At 42.4% G+C, this 14256-nt stretch overlaps 1 protein-coding gene across 3 annotated transcripts in view; it reads right to left on the reverse strand.

Moving 5' to 3' along the window:
* The window catches only part of tsc2 (TSC complex subunit 2), a 41756-nt gene extending 31877 nt beyond the window's left edge, over positions 1-9879 (reverse strand). For all 3 annotated transcript variants that reach the window (XM_052137795.1, XM_052137793.1, XM_052137792.1), the window contains exons 1-15: positions 9719-9879; positions 9016-9172; positions 7929-8015; positions 7705-7815; positions 6838-6985; positions 6623-6740; positions 6273-6321; positions 6056-6181; positions 4733-4806; positions 4525-4651; positions 4246-4389; positions 3946-4083; positions 913-1016; positions 740-821; positions 483-638 (exon numbers count right to left, since the gene is read on the reverse strand). In XM_052137795.1, coding sequence (XP_051993755.1) covers positions 483-638; positions 740-821; positions 913-1016; positions 3946-4083; positions 4246-4389; positions 4525-4651; positions 4733-4806; positions 6056-6181; positions 6273-6321; positions 6623-6740; positions 6838-6985; positions 7705-7815; positions 7929-8015; positions 9016-9150 — 1599 coding nt within the window. In that variant the 5' untranslated portion in view covers positions 9151-9172; positions 9719-9879. The remainder of the gene's footprint in view (positions 1-482; positions 639-739; positions 822-912; positions 1017-3945; positions 4084-4245; positions 4390-4524; positions 4652-4732; positions 4807-6055; positions 6182-6272; positions 6322-6622; positions 6741-6837; positions 6986-7704; positions 7816-7928; positions 8016-9015; positions 9173-9718) is intronic.
* Between the last annotated feature and the right edge of the window lie 4377 nt (positions 9880-14256).

A 14256-nucleotide genomic window follows, 5' to 3' on the forward strand; every position in this document is an offset into this window, starting at 1 on the left:
TGGCATTAACAACAGAAAAACACCCCCTAAAGAAAAGTTTTTGTAGGGCTGTCGATTTAACATGTTAATTCAATGCAATTAATTACATTAAAAATAATGCATTCAAAAATGTACACAATTAATCATGCCCCAGTCTGTAATGATGAATAGTCCTACCCTCTGAGCAATTCTAGCTTGAAGTACCACCTGCTTTCAGCAGGGGGCAGTAAGTGATAACCCAGCTGTGTAGGCAACGTGCAGTTGTACAGAGAAGCGTATAATTCATAATTATACTTTGATTTATTGTTATTTGAGGGCCTTTCTCAGCATTTTATAGATGCAATTAATTGCGATTAATTTTCTGCATATTTGTCATTATTGATTGACAGACCTACTTAACTTAGTTAATGGAATATAATTGTTGTCTTTCCATCTTTTAGCCTTTTTTATGACTTCATATTGTTAAGAAGCACCCCAATGACAGTATCAGCCTGTGCGGTTACCTTCTCTATGATGTCCAGCAGACTGCTGAAGTGATTGGTGTTACAGCCCTCTGCTAGATCCACCAACAGCTGTGTGGCCTGCCTCCTGACGGACAGATCTCGATCTTCAGCGATCTGACCCAACTGAGGAATCACCACCACCTCAATCAGCTCCTCCTTGAGAGAGAACGCCTCATGAGCGATTTACTAGCACACAATCCAAAATTGCACACGATGAAGACATCATTAATACAACGAGTGTGAGGTTTGGGACTAACCTCATAGAGTTGTCTGTTTGTGCTGAGTACAAAGGAAAGGATGTGTAGTATCTTTATCCTGATCATAGTACGGCTCTCATTCCTGACAGATAGAAGAGAGATTTTATTCTCTGGAATGCATTAAAATGGTAGATGATCAGGCAATGTAGTTGTGATCAATGCGGCGTCCAGACCTGAAGAATTTCTCCATGAGTTTCAAGAGGTTCTGCAGCCATCCATCTTTAGCTGGCTGAATGGACTGAGCTCTGTAGGAAATCAGCGTCAACACGGACGCATCCTACCAGACAGATTCAAAAGTCAATCAAACCAACAGCCAGTTCGATTCATCAGTCAAACATAGGGCTGGTCAAAAACATACATTTTCAGAGACCTCGATATCAATTCTTAAATCCTATGATCCATCTTTCACTCTATACGGCAACCAAAAACTTGTGACAACATTTTGCGTTATGCGACTAAACATGTCTGTTAGTAGAGATGCTCCGATCAGGATTTTTACATCCGATAGCGATCACCAATCTTCTTGTCAACATATCGGCCGATACCGATCATTTCACCTTTTATCAGGATCTCATAGCTGGCTATATGTGAGCTTTCTGCACACTGCGTGTTGAGCGTAAAAGTTTGGTTTGACTTGCTCCATGTAATGTGTGTCCAAAGATGAGATCCACGCAATCCATTTCAATAAATAATGTTTCTTTTAAACCCTTTCTGGTCTTTACAGTAAGTTACTGATCAAAAGCGGTAAAGATGCCGTGCGATTCCACTCTCGTTAGCATGCGGTCAACTAAACCAGTTCTGTGAGATGTTGACAATTAAAGAAACAGTACCGTTTTAGCACTCGTCAATAGTACAAAATTATGCATTTAAACAATATACATATAACAATTTATAAACACACAAGGTCATATTGTGATTTCATTCTTAGTTCAATCAAGATTTTAAAGCGCTGGGAAGGTTTTCCCCTCATCTCATCATGCAAGTGCCACTTTTTCAACTATCATGTCCACAATGCTGGTCCTTCCTCATTAATGTAAAAATGAATAGAACGGGGGAATTTGGGTAACTCAGTGGTAAAGACGCTGGCTACCACCCATGGAGTTCGAAAGTTCAAATCCAGGGCATGCTGAGTGACTCCAGTCAGGTCTCCTAAGCAACCAAATTGGCCCGGTTGCTAGGGAGGGTAGAGTCACATGGGGTGTGCTGAGTGACTCCAGTCAGGTCTCCTAAGCAACCAAATTGGCCCGGTTGCTAGGGAGGGTAGAGTCACATGGGGTAACCTCCTCGTGGTCGCTATAATGTGGTTCGGTCTCGGTGGGGCGCGTGGTGAGTTGGGTGAGGATGCCGTGGTCGATGGCGTGAAGCCTCCACATGCGCTATGTTTCCATGGCAACGCACTCAAGCATTGCCATGTGATAAAATGCACGAGTTGACGGTCTCAGATATGGAGGCAGCTGGGATTCGTCCTCCGCCACCCGGATTGTAACAACTAGGGCTTAAAAAGCGCATTGGGAATTGGGCATGTCAAAGAAGGGGGTAAAAATGAATAGAAATTAAATATGAAATGTTCTTAGGCGTGCCGACCCCTCTACATACTATGTTATCATTATTACTGGATTATGCATTTACAGAGTGTTTGGTCTCCAAAAAAAATCATGTTGATTTTTCCAATTATTCCAATTTATTAAGGTGCACTCAGTAAGTTTTTGCTCGTGTTATCTTGGACTTACAGTGACACCTAGTGGTGTGGATGCAGTATTAATCAAAATCTGTAGTTTTCAGTTAGAGATGCCATTGAAGAAATTCACTATTCACAATCAGCCATGATTAATTTAATCCAAGAGTGAAAGTGTCCAATAACAAGATGGTACTGAGATTAAGTGAGTAGTTTTCAGCTGAGCATGTGATTATAAAAATGGCAGCCCCCATGAGGGCGCCCCCACCCCATGTAGAATAAAACCGCTTTTATAAGGGTACTGATATGACTAGAGACCTCATCTCATGTGAGTGCTCCTTATTTATTACATACAGTGAGGAAAATAAGTATTTGAACACCCTGCTATTTTGCAAGTTCTCCCACTTAGAAATCATGGAGGGGTCTGAAATTGTCATCGTAGGTGCATGTCCACTGTGAGAGACATAATAAAAAAAAAAAAATCCAGAAATCACAATGTATGATTTTTTTACTATTTATTTGTATGATACAGCTGCAAATAAGTATTTGAACACCTGAGAAAATCAATGTTAATATTTGGTACAGTAGCCTTTGTTTGCAATTACAGAGGTCAAACGTTTCCTGTAGTTTTTCACCAGGTTTGCACACACTGCAGGAGGGATTTTGGCCCACTCCTCCACACAGATCTTCTCTAGATCAGTCAGGTTTCTGGGCTGTCACTGAGAAACACGGAGTTTGAGCTCCCTCCAAAGATTCTCTATTGGGTTTAGGTCTGGAGACTGGCTAGGCCACGCCAGAACCTTGATATGCTTCTTACAGAGCCACTCCTTGGTTATCCTGGCTGTGTGCTTGGGTCATTGTCATGTTGGAAGAACCAGCCTCGACCCATCTTCAATGCTCTAACTGAGGGAAGGAGGTTGTTCCCCAAAATCTCGCAATACATGGCCCCGGTCATCCTCTCCTTAATGCAGTGCAGTCGCCCTGTCCCATGTGCAGAAAAAACACCCCCAAAGCATGATGCTACCACCCCCATGCTTCACAGTAGGGATGGTGTTCTTGGGATGGTACTCATCATTCTTCTTCCTCCAAACACGGTTAGTGGAATTATGACCAAAAAGTTCTATTTTGGTCTCATCTGACCACATGACTTTCTCCCATGACTCCTCTGGATCATCCAAATGGTCATTGGCAAACTTAAGACGGGCCTTGACATGTGCTGGTTTAAGCAGGGGAACCTTCCGTGCCATGCATGATTTCAAACCGTGACGTCTTAGTGTATTACCAACAGTAACCTTGGAAACGGTGGTCCCAGCTCTTTTCAGGTCATTGACCAGCTCCTCCCGTGTAGTTCTGGGCTTATGTTTCAAAATTACAATTCATTTCTTTCAGAGTAAAACTTTTTTAATGGGGAAAAAATAAATATATACATATAAATCCAATTGAAATCTGAATCGACTGCTTGTGAATTCCAATCCAATCAGGAAATCTGTATCAATGCTAACCCTAGTCAAATAAAGAGAGACAGACTCACTGGTCGTTTATCAGCACATTTCTCCACCAGGCTGAAGAATCTATGTGAGGATCCATGAAAGTCGTTCTGCTCGTAGAGTTCTTCAACTGTACTCAATAACTCGTACACTATCACCTTCAGATCAGGACTGCCCATTGTCTGTGTGCGCACACACACACATACAGAGACACACACACACACACACACACACACACACACACACACACACACACACACACACACAGACACACAGACAGCCTGTCATATACAGTCCTCGTGAGAGAAACTCCAACAAATCATATATACTGTGTGTGCGTGTACCTGTATCTGTTGCAGTAGTCTCTCTATAATGGACAGCAGTATGTCCCAAGTCACCACCTGTAGCTCTCTGCCGTATTTCTTAATGAGTCGTGTGATTGACAGCACAATTTCATATGACACCACCTCATTAGCACAGCTCATGGCCTGGGGGGGTCAAAGGATAAACAAAACTATAGTCAATAAATATTTCAAAATACATGATAAACAAACTGATGACAGATTTTGCATCTCAATACACAACATATATACTGTCAAACACACACACACACACACACACACCTTGTAGAATGAAGGCAGCACCAGTGTGGGGGTGTTTTTGAGGGCAGAGAGTCTGTGAGCCCCCCAGAGGGCCATACCGACAAAAAACACAGCGCCCCTCAAAAGAGCAGCGTCCTCAGAATACACCCTACATGACAAAGACATGCATTAAACCAACATTTCAATCTTTCTGTTGTTCTTGAACAAGTAGAGTGAACAAACACACTACCTCTCCTCCATGATACGGCACATGGTGTAGATGGCGCTGTGTCCCAAGTGAGTTCCCAACACTTTGCGCATCAACTACAGGCAAAAGACACATAATAAATACAATTTTATAGCATAGCCTATAATAGTGCCTATATTAACATATAAACGGCCATAGTGTGAATAGCGTGATGCCTTCACATGTGCTGTGTCTCTCCGGTAACGCACTCAACAAGTCACGTGATGAGATGCACGGATTGACGGTCTCAGACGAAGAGGCAACCACCCGGATTGAGGCGAGTTAAGGCTTTACTGTGCAAAGGAGAAGCCGTACATCATCACTGTCCAGAAGCGCAGTCGACTTATCTGGGCTCGGTCTCATCTCAGATGGAAAGTAGAACAGTGGAATTGTGTTTTTGGGTCCGAGTCCACATTCCAAATCATTTTTGGAAAAAACAGCTGTTGTGTTGTGCGTACCAGAGGAAAAGGACCATCCAAGCCGTCTATTCCAGGGACGTCCCTGCATTTTCCAGCAGGACAATGTCCAACCACATACTGCATGGATTGACCTCCCTGCAGTCCTGCCCGGTCTCCAATTGAGAATGTGTGGTGCATTTTGAAGTGCACAATACGACAACGAAGGCCTCAATTGTGAATCTGAAGATCTGCATAATGGATGAATGGGGAAAATTATGCTGGCTAAATTTAACAAGCAAACTTTTTGGGAATTGGGGTTGCAAGTCTATGGAAATTTGTATCAGATGATGCTGCATGATTCAAGTCTTTAGCACAAATGATGCTGGCGAATAATAAACCAAAGTTTAATAATAGAGATGGGGGGGCCTGGTAGCTCATTGACGCTGACTACCACCCTTGGAGTCGCGAATTCGAATCCAGGGCATGCTGAGTGACTCCAGTCAGGTCTCCTAAGTAACCAAATTGGCCTGATTGCTAGGGAGGGTAGAGTCACATGGGGTAACCTCCTTGGGATCACTATAATGTGGTTCTCGCTCTCAGTGGGGCACGTGGAGAGTTGTGCGTGGAGGCCGCAGAGAATAGCGCAAAGCCTCCACATGCGCAATGCGTAATGCACAGAAGTCACGTGATAAGATGCGCGGATTGATGGTCTCAGACGTGGAGGCAACTGAGATTCGTCTTCCGCCACCCGCATTGAGGCGAGTCACTACGCCACCTCGAGGACTTGGAGCTCATTGGGAATTGGGCGTTCCAAATCGGGGAGAAAAAAAATGCTAGAGATGGGGGTTTTGTTCAAATCCACAATCCTAAACATGAGCAATAATAACAGCAAACACCACTAAATATTCCAATAATCACAGGTCAGTACCTTCCAGCAGGACTCACAAAACTCCTTCACGTTAACGGTTCGGCAGAGAGTGATGATGAAAACCGTCAGCGAATCAGAGGGCAGACAGTTATAACATACAACAGCATCCAAAACCTGCAACGCAACCTACACACACACAGAGATTAAGGTAAAACCGTTGTCCTAAACCATTGAGATTACTCAAATGTTGTTATATAAACGCCACACTCTGAGGTACCTCTATATCTGTGGACGCAGTCGTCAGGTTACACAGAAGGCAGATTTTCCTGTGGAAAAACAAATATTAGTTTCGAGGAAGTAGTGTCTTCTCAAACACAAATGAGTTTCTCTTTAAGGTAGAACACTCAAAATAACACACGTCATTTGACAGTAGCTTTTAAGAGCTTGACCGTCCCGTGCCACTATATGCTTTCATTGTATATAAAAGAGAGCTGTGTGGAGATTCTCCATTAGAGTTTCACTGGAGACAGAAAGTCACACAGGTTTAAAACAACATGAAGTTTCATTTCTGAGTGAACTCCCCCTTTAAAAAGCTCAATGCTTGTGAAAGTTTGCATGTGCGCTTACTGGACCATAAGGGAGACATTCTCGTCCAGGTAGCAGGAGTTGAATTTGACCAGGTTGACAAGAACATGCAGGAAATCTGAGGACAAACCGATGTCCATCCACAGCTGGACAAAACGAGCTGAGGAAACACAAACCACAGTCTGCATACCAGGTCCATTATAGCATGCAACACAATGTAGGATGGGGCAAAGCGTGCATGTGCGTTACTGACATACCGGTCTCTTCCTCCAAGTAAGTGATGTCTTTCCCGTTCTCCGTGAGGGCTTTGAACACCTCCAGTCTCTCAGCGAGATCTTCGTTACTGGGCTGATAGTCCAAAATGATGTTGAAGAAGTATGCTCTAAGAGGACCTAACTGCTCACCCTACACATACAGCAGGAGATGAACTAAACATTCATAACACAGAAAAAAATATGCCTTTATGCCCGTATGTTATTAAAGTCCATTCAATGTTATTAAAGGTGCTGCACAAAATGTTCATATTTCCTTAAAGATATTAATGAAATAAGTGTCCTGAGATAGCTCACTGGTCTCTGTGACAGCTGTAGACTTTGTAAACAGCAAACAAAAATGTGTCCACAGACTTTTCACCTGTCAATCATTTTGCTAATTTTCATTTGAAGCGGATCATTGATGCTATGATTCATAATGTTGGTCAGTTGAGGGCACTACTGTGCCATTGTTAAATTTGACAGTCACAGGAACAAACAACGCTGCTCTTTTGCTCTCAAATTTATCTATGTAATGAGGGGGCGTGGCTAATTCAACGGCTCAGTCACGCGAAAGCTTGGTAACGCTACAATTAGCACCTTTACAGTCAGGGCTGGACTGGTAATCTGGTATATGGGGCATTTTCACAGTGGCCCGACACACTTTGGGGCCAGCCGGGCAGGTGGATCGACCACGAAACGGGCCACGATAAGCTAAAATGAGCTGCTGCGTTATGCAGAACGGACCACAAAAGGCGCAGTGATATGCAGTTAACTAAATTAAATGGCTTTAAAATATGAATCTAATTCAATTGAGTCTTTTTAGTAATATTTCAGTGAAAAAAATCAAATTTAGTTTCTCAGCACTAGTACCTGTCCCTGTATAATGGCTCTGAGCAGCACCAGTACTGCATGACGGGCTTCTGAAGGCTGATCGGGCTGCATCATATCTTCCACGGCCTTCCATAACGCCTCCACCGCATGCTGCAACACACACACACACACACACACACACACACACACACACACACACCAACATTACGGAAGCGTACCTCCACATACGCACTCAGCAGACAGATTATTTTCCACGCACTCACCTCTTCAAACTTCTTGGACTTGGCGAGGTCACACACATGGTTGATGACTCTGATGCGGTGGTGTAGTCCACACTCCGGAGTGAGCTCCTGAAGAACAGAACGACAGGGTCCAAAGAACAATTTTCAATTTTGTGTGAACAATGCATTTTTACCTGAGGTTAAAGTGATAGTTCACCCAAAAATGACAATTCTCTTATCATTTATTCACCCTCATGCCATCCAAAAGGTCCGTACAATGTAAGTGAATGGTGGTGGTGGTGTAGAGGTCTAAGCACATAACTGGTAATCTGGTAATCAGAAGGTCGCTGGTTCAATCCCCACAGCCACCACCATTGTGTCCTTGAGCAAGACACTTAACTCCAGGTTGCTCCGGGGGATTGTCCCTGTAATAAGGGCTCTGTAAGTCGCTTTGGATAAAAGCGTCTGCCAAATGCATAAATGTAAATGTAAATACATGTAATGGTGATCAAAATTTCTAAGCTCCAAAAATCACATAAAGGGCAGGATAAAAGTAATCCAAACAACTCTAGTGGTTAAACTAATGTCTACAGAAGCGATATGATACGTGTGGGTGAGAAACAAAACAATATTTATGTCATTTTTTTTTACTATAAATATCCACTTTCACTTTCTTCTTCGTTTGTATTTGCCAATTTGCATTCTTTGCGCATATCGCCACCTACTGGGGAGGGATGAGAATTTATACAAAAAAAATGACTTTTTAATGAGTTTTTCACACACACACACACACACACACACACACACACACACACACACCTAATATATCACTTCAGAAAACATGGATTAAACCACTGGAGTCCTATGGATTACTTTTATGCTACCTTTATGTGATTTTTGGAGCTTCAAAGTTCTGGTCACCATTCACTTGCATTATATGGACCTACAAAGCCGACATATTCTTCTAAAACTCTTTGTTTGTGTTCAGAAGAAAGAAAGTCATACACAACTGGGATGGCATGAGGGTGAGTAAATGATGAGAGAATTTTCATTTTTGGGTGAACTGTCCCTTTAAATAAAGCCATTAATCCATCACAGAAAGAAGATAGACAGTTGGATAAAATCTGACCCTCAGGATGTCTAGAGTGATGATGAACTCGGACGGTTTGCTCTCGGACTGTTTGCTGTGCGGTCGGGTCGGTCCGAGACCCAAAATCCCCTTCACTTTATCCTTTAAGGACTCCTTACTGGGCTGTTTATTCATCTTCACGTCTGTGAGAGACAGCCTAAATGACAGAAAGAGAGAAGTGTGAGAGACTTCGGACGATAAATCTCTTCCTACATCTGAGAAATTGGGTTTCCAGTGGAAAGTTGTCCTTTCCACCACAGTAGACCCCTGGAAGTCTCCTTAATATCGCTCACGCGCACGCGCGAGCTCCATAACCTCAGCCATAAACTCCTGCTCCAATTTACCGACACGTCCTGAAACACACTTGTATTAAATGTATAATGCGTGTCACTAATATACAGCCTTTTAGGCGTCAAAACAGAGCAGAATAACAATGCAAAAAAAAAAGACAAATGTGTGACACCTCGTGACAGTCTTTGCACACCATGGACGAGCGCAAGAGATATATTGCATGCGTTTGAGAGAGAAAACATTGACTGTCACAGATCAAAACACTTCAAAAGAGCTACTATAAACGTGCAAAATAAAAACAGTCTGATGCAAGTCAATACCTGACGTGAACAAGTAAACAAGATTAAATAAATAAGCCTGCATCCATTCATAAACAGCCCAATGAAACAAACAAACAGACATAGTTATTTACCGTTAGCAAAGGATATCATCAAGACGGTAGAGCTAAAAGTTAAAAGTAAATTGCAACCGTTTTACACATTTATAGGCGACATTGTGTCTCAACCTGCAAAACAACCCCAGCTAGCTCACACCAGCCCCCTTTACTGCCCCCCGGAAATCATGTTTAATACACTGGCGTACACTTCCTACAAAAATATGTCAATTGCCTGTTGTCCGCAGGGCACTTATGGGAATTGTAGTTTTAAAAGCAATGAACGCGCGTTCACTTACGTGCACATGTTGCGCTAAAAAAACTACAAATGCTTAACACTGTGAAACCGATCTGTTACGTGATTTCGACAGCATGATCTTGGGGATGTTGTGCGTAGGAGATGCATTTAGTCAAATTGAGGTTATATTTGTGATTTGTGAAGGAATGACAGCTAATGTTGGCGCACGCGCAGAGGTCAGTGGTTCATGTAGTGCGTTGTTTGGCTTTAAGAATGATCTCTCCATATTTCACTAACTCAACAGCTAGTATTATAATCTTCTGCAACTGACGCCGAGTGATATTAGGGCAAATATCTTATTCTTGATAATAATTTTTGTATTATTTTCCTTTAAAAAATAAAAAAAAATATCCTTAAAACAAGATCAGTTTGATTGATCTTGTTTTAGAAACTGCATAAGATATTTGGGTTTTTCAGAGAAAGCATTTTTAACATGTGTATTTTGAGTTTTTATAGTCAAAACAAGTGAAAAAATGTACCAGTGCTGAAGAAGTAATCCAAAGTATTTAGATTACATTACTGACCTTGAGTAATCTAACGAAATACGTTACAAATTACATTTTACAGCATGTAATCTGTAGTGGAATACATTTCAAAAGTAACCCTCCCAACCCTGCCTGGAATCATGTGTCAAGCATCGGTAGGGTGGCAGTCAATTTAGTATAATTTATAATCTAGCTCGCTTAACCATCTAGCAACAACCTAGCAACCAGCCAAAACACCCTTGCAACCACCTACAAAATCCCTAGCATCCAGTCAGAAGACCATAACATCTACCTTGCAACCATTCAGTACACCCAAGCAAACACATAGCAAATCCCTAGCAACCAACCAAAACACCATAGCAACTGCCTTGCAGCCAATAAACCCTAGCAACTGCCTAGTAACCACACAAAACACTAGCATCTGCTTTGCAACCAGCCAGAACACCCTATAGCAACCACCTTGCAAAGCCCTAGCAACCAGCCAGGACATCCTAGCATCTGCCTAGCAACCAGCAAAAACACCCTAGCATCTGCTTAGCAACCATCCATAATACCCTAGCAACCAGCCAGAACATCCTAGCAACTGCCTAGCAAATCCCTAGTAACCAGCCAAAAAACCCTAGTAACTGCCATGTGACCAGACAAAAAACCCTAGCAACTGCCAAGCAACCAGTCAAAACATCATAGCATCTGCTTTGCAACCAGCCGGAACACTGTATAGCAACCACCTTTCAAAGCCCTAGCAACCAGCCAGAACACCATAGCAACTGCATATCAACCAGCCAGATCAACCCAGATCTTGCAAAGCCTTAGCAACCAGCCAAAACACCCAAGCAACTGCCAACCTACCATTTAGAACACCTTAACAACCTTTAGCAAAGCTGACATTCTTTCAAACTTGAAATCGGTCTCCAAGTAAAGCCTTAGCCTTATGATCCAAAACACCCTAGTAACTGCCTAGCAACCAGCCAGAACAATCAAGGAATCACATAGCAAATTCCTAGCAACAAGCCAGAACACTGACTCTAGCAACTGCCTCACGACCATTTAACCTCAAAAACCCTAGTAACTACATATAACTCCATAGCAACCACAGAGAACATCTTAGTAACCACTTAACAATGCCCTAACAACTAGCCTGAACACACTAACAACTGCTTACCAACCACTCAGAAACCCTTAACAACCATTAACAAGGCCTGCATCCCTTTAAACTTCCAATCTTTTTTCAAATGCCCAAGTTCAAACTACACAAGGCTTATATAACCTACAAACTTCAAACTAATATACAAACTGCTTTAAACTTACAGGCAGGGCTTTGTCAAACCAATTCAACTTTCCTTCTCTAGTCCAAAATACTGTATTTCTATACTTGACCGTAAGTCATTACAAGAATGATTTTGTGTAGGTGTAGACACCCACGTTCACCGAATCTCAAACAGGCTCGGATGGACCAAGAAGGAGACCAAGACACCAGAGGAGACACGAAGAGCTCACAAGGAGTGGTTACCATGGTAGCCTCTATTTTCATCCTGTTGTTGCTAACATTCATCACATCATGCCAGAATGCAAGGATGTAACCAAATATTCAAGATTTGGGGGAACCAAATGCATAAGTTTAAGAATTATTAGTTGTTATGGCCCTTCTGTCATGTCACGAATGGTGTCGTTTTATTGACAAAATGCAAATTTCTCAGGTGCATTCTTCTCCAATGTCTCTCTCTCTCACTCTCTCTCTCTCTCTTCTGTAGAGATCTGTGGGGTAAGATCAACTGGTTGGTTTTGGCCAGTAGTTGTGTTTACCTGTTGGGCCAGTGTGTTTAAATCAGCACACCTGTCTGCCCACCAATTGCCCTAAAGAGAAACTCAAATCCAGCTCCCAAAATCCCCCGCAATCCCTCACAACAGTCCCAGAGACTGGACTGACCTCTGTCTTCACATTAGACACAAAGGGCAGCAACACAAATAGTAAACACACACTTTCATATCACATATTGTATAGTTTTCTAAGTTTAGCAAATAAATAGTATTAACTGAATGGTTCTGTTTGAAAAAGCACATTGCCTATGATAACGTAACGGCACTTGCTAAACGTAATAAGGTCATGTTGTAACATGTAGTTGAATATTGTGCAGAGTGTTGCATAACATGTTTTACTAACTATATATATAAACACATACAGTGCATTCATAGTTTTCAGACCCCTACATTTTTTCACATTTTGTTGTTTCAGCCTTATATTTTTTAATCACATCATTCTACACTTGATACCCCATAATGAGAAAGCAAAAACAGACTTTTGATAACTTTGAAAATGTATTAAAAAGAAAAAACTGGAATATCACATTGACATAAGTATTCAGACCCTTAACTCAGTACTTGGTTGAAGCACCTTTGGCTGCGATTACAGCCTCAAGTCTTTTTGGGTATGATACGACAAGCTTTGCACACCTGGATTTGGGGATTTTCTGCCATTCTTCTCTTCAGATCCTCTCAAGCTCTGTCAGGTTGGATGGGGACCGTCGGTGGACAGCCATTTTCAGATCTCTCCAGAGATGTTTGATTGGGTTCAAGTCCGGGCCACTCAAGGACATTCACAGAGTTGTCCCGTAGTCACTCTTGCATTGTCTTGGCTGTGTGCTTAGGGTCATTGTCCCATTGGAAAGTGAACCTTCGGCCCAGTCTGAGGTCCTGAGCACTCTGGACCAGGTTTTCAATAATGATATCTCTGTATTTTGCTATGTTCAGCTTTCCTTCATCCCTGACCAGTCCCCAGTCCCTGCTGCTGAAAAACACCTCCACAGCATGATGCTGCCAGCACCATGCTTCACCGTTGGGATGGTACTGCACAGGTGATGAGCGGTGCCTGATTTCCTCCAGACATGCAACTTGGAATTGAGGCCAAACAGTTCAATCTTCATTTCATCAGACCAGAGAATCTTGTTTCTCACAGTCTGAGAGTCCTTTAGATGCTTTCATGCGTCTTGCACTGAGGAGAGGCGTCCCGTCTGGCCACTCTGCCATAAAGTCCAGATCGGTGGAGTGTTGCAGTAATGGTCGTCCTTCTGGAAGTTTCTCCCATCTCCACACATGATCTCTGGAGTGACAGAGTGACCATTGGGTACTTGTTCACCTCTCTTATCAAAGGCCCTTCTCCCCCGATTGCTCAGTTTGGCCGGGTGTCCAGCTCTAGGAAGAGTCCTGGTTGTTCCAAACTTCCTTTTAAGAATTATGGAGGCCACTGTGCTCTTGGGACCCTTCAATGCAGCCGAAATGTTTCTGTACCCTTCCCCAGATCTGTCTCGACACAATCCCGTCTCTGAGCTCTGCAGGCAGTTCCTTTGACCTCATGGCTTGTTTTTTGCTCTGATGTGCATTTTCAGCTGTGAGACCTTTTATAGACAGGTGTGTGCCTTTCCAAATCATGTCCAATCAAGTGAATTGGCCACAGGTGGACTCTAGTCAAAGTATATAAACACCTCAAAGATGATCCAGAGGAATGGGACGAACCTGAGCAAAATTTCAAGTGTCATAGCAAAAGGTGTGAATACTTATGTCAATGTGATATTTTAGTTTTTGCAAAGTAGCCATCAAGTATAAATAAATGTTACGTATACTGTATATACTACAGGTGTATATATATATATATATAGCAAAGCTAAAAAATTAAAAATCAATTATATGTTGGGCCTATATTATCCTGAAATGTTTTTGTCAACACCAGAGGTCAGTACAGCTATAAAAAAAAATATTAAAAAAATGGAAAAATCACTTTCCACAAAACCTGTTCGCAG

Source organism: Xyrauchen texanus, chromosome 11 (genome assembly GCF_025860055.1).
Source record: "Xyrauchen texanus isolate HMW12.3.18 chromosome 11, RBS_HiC_50CHRs, whole genome shotgun sequence".
Classification (NCBI taxonomy): Eukaryota; Metazoa; Chordata; class Actinopteri; order Cypriniformes; family Catostomidae; genus Xyrauchen; species Xyrauchen texanus.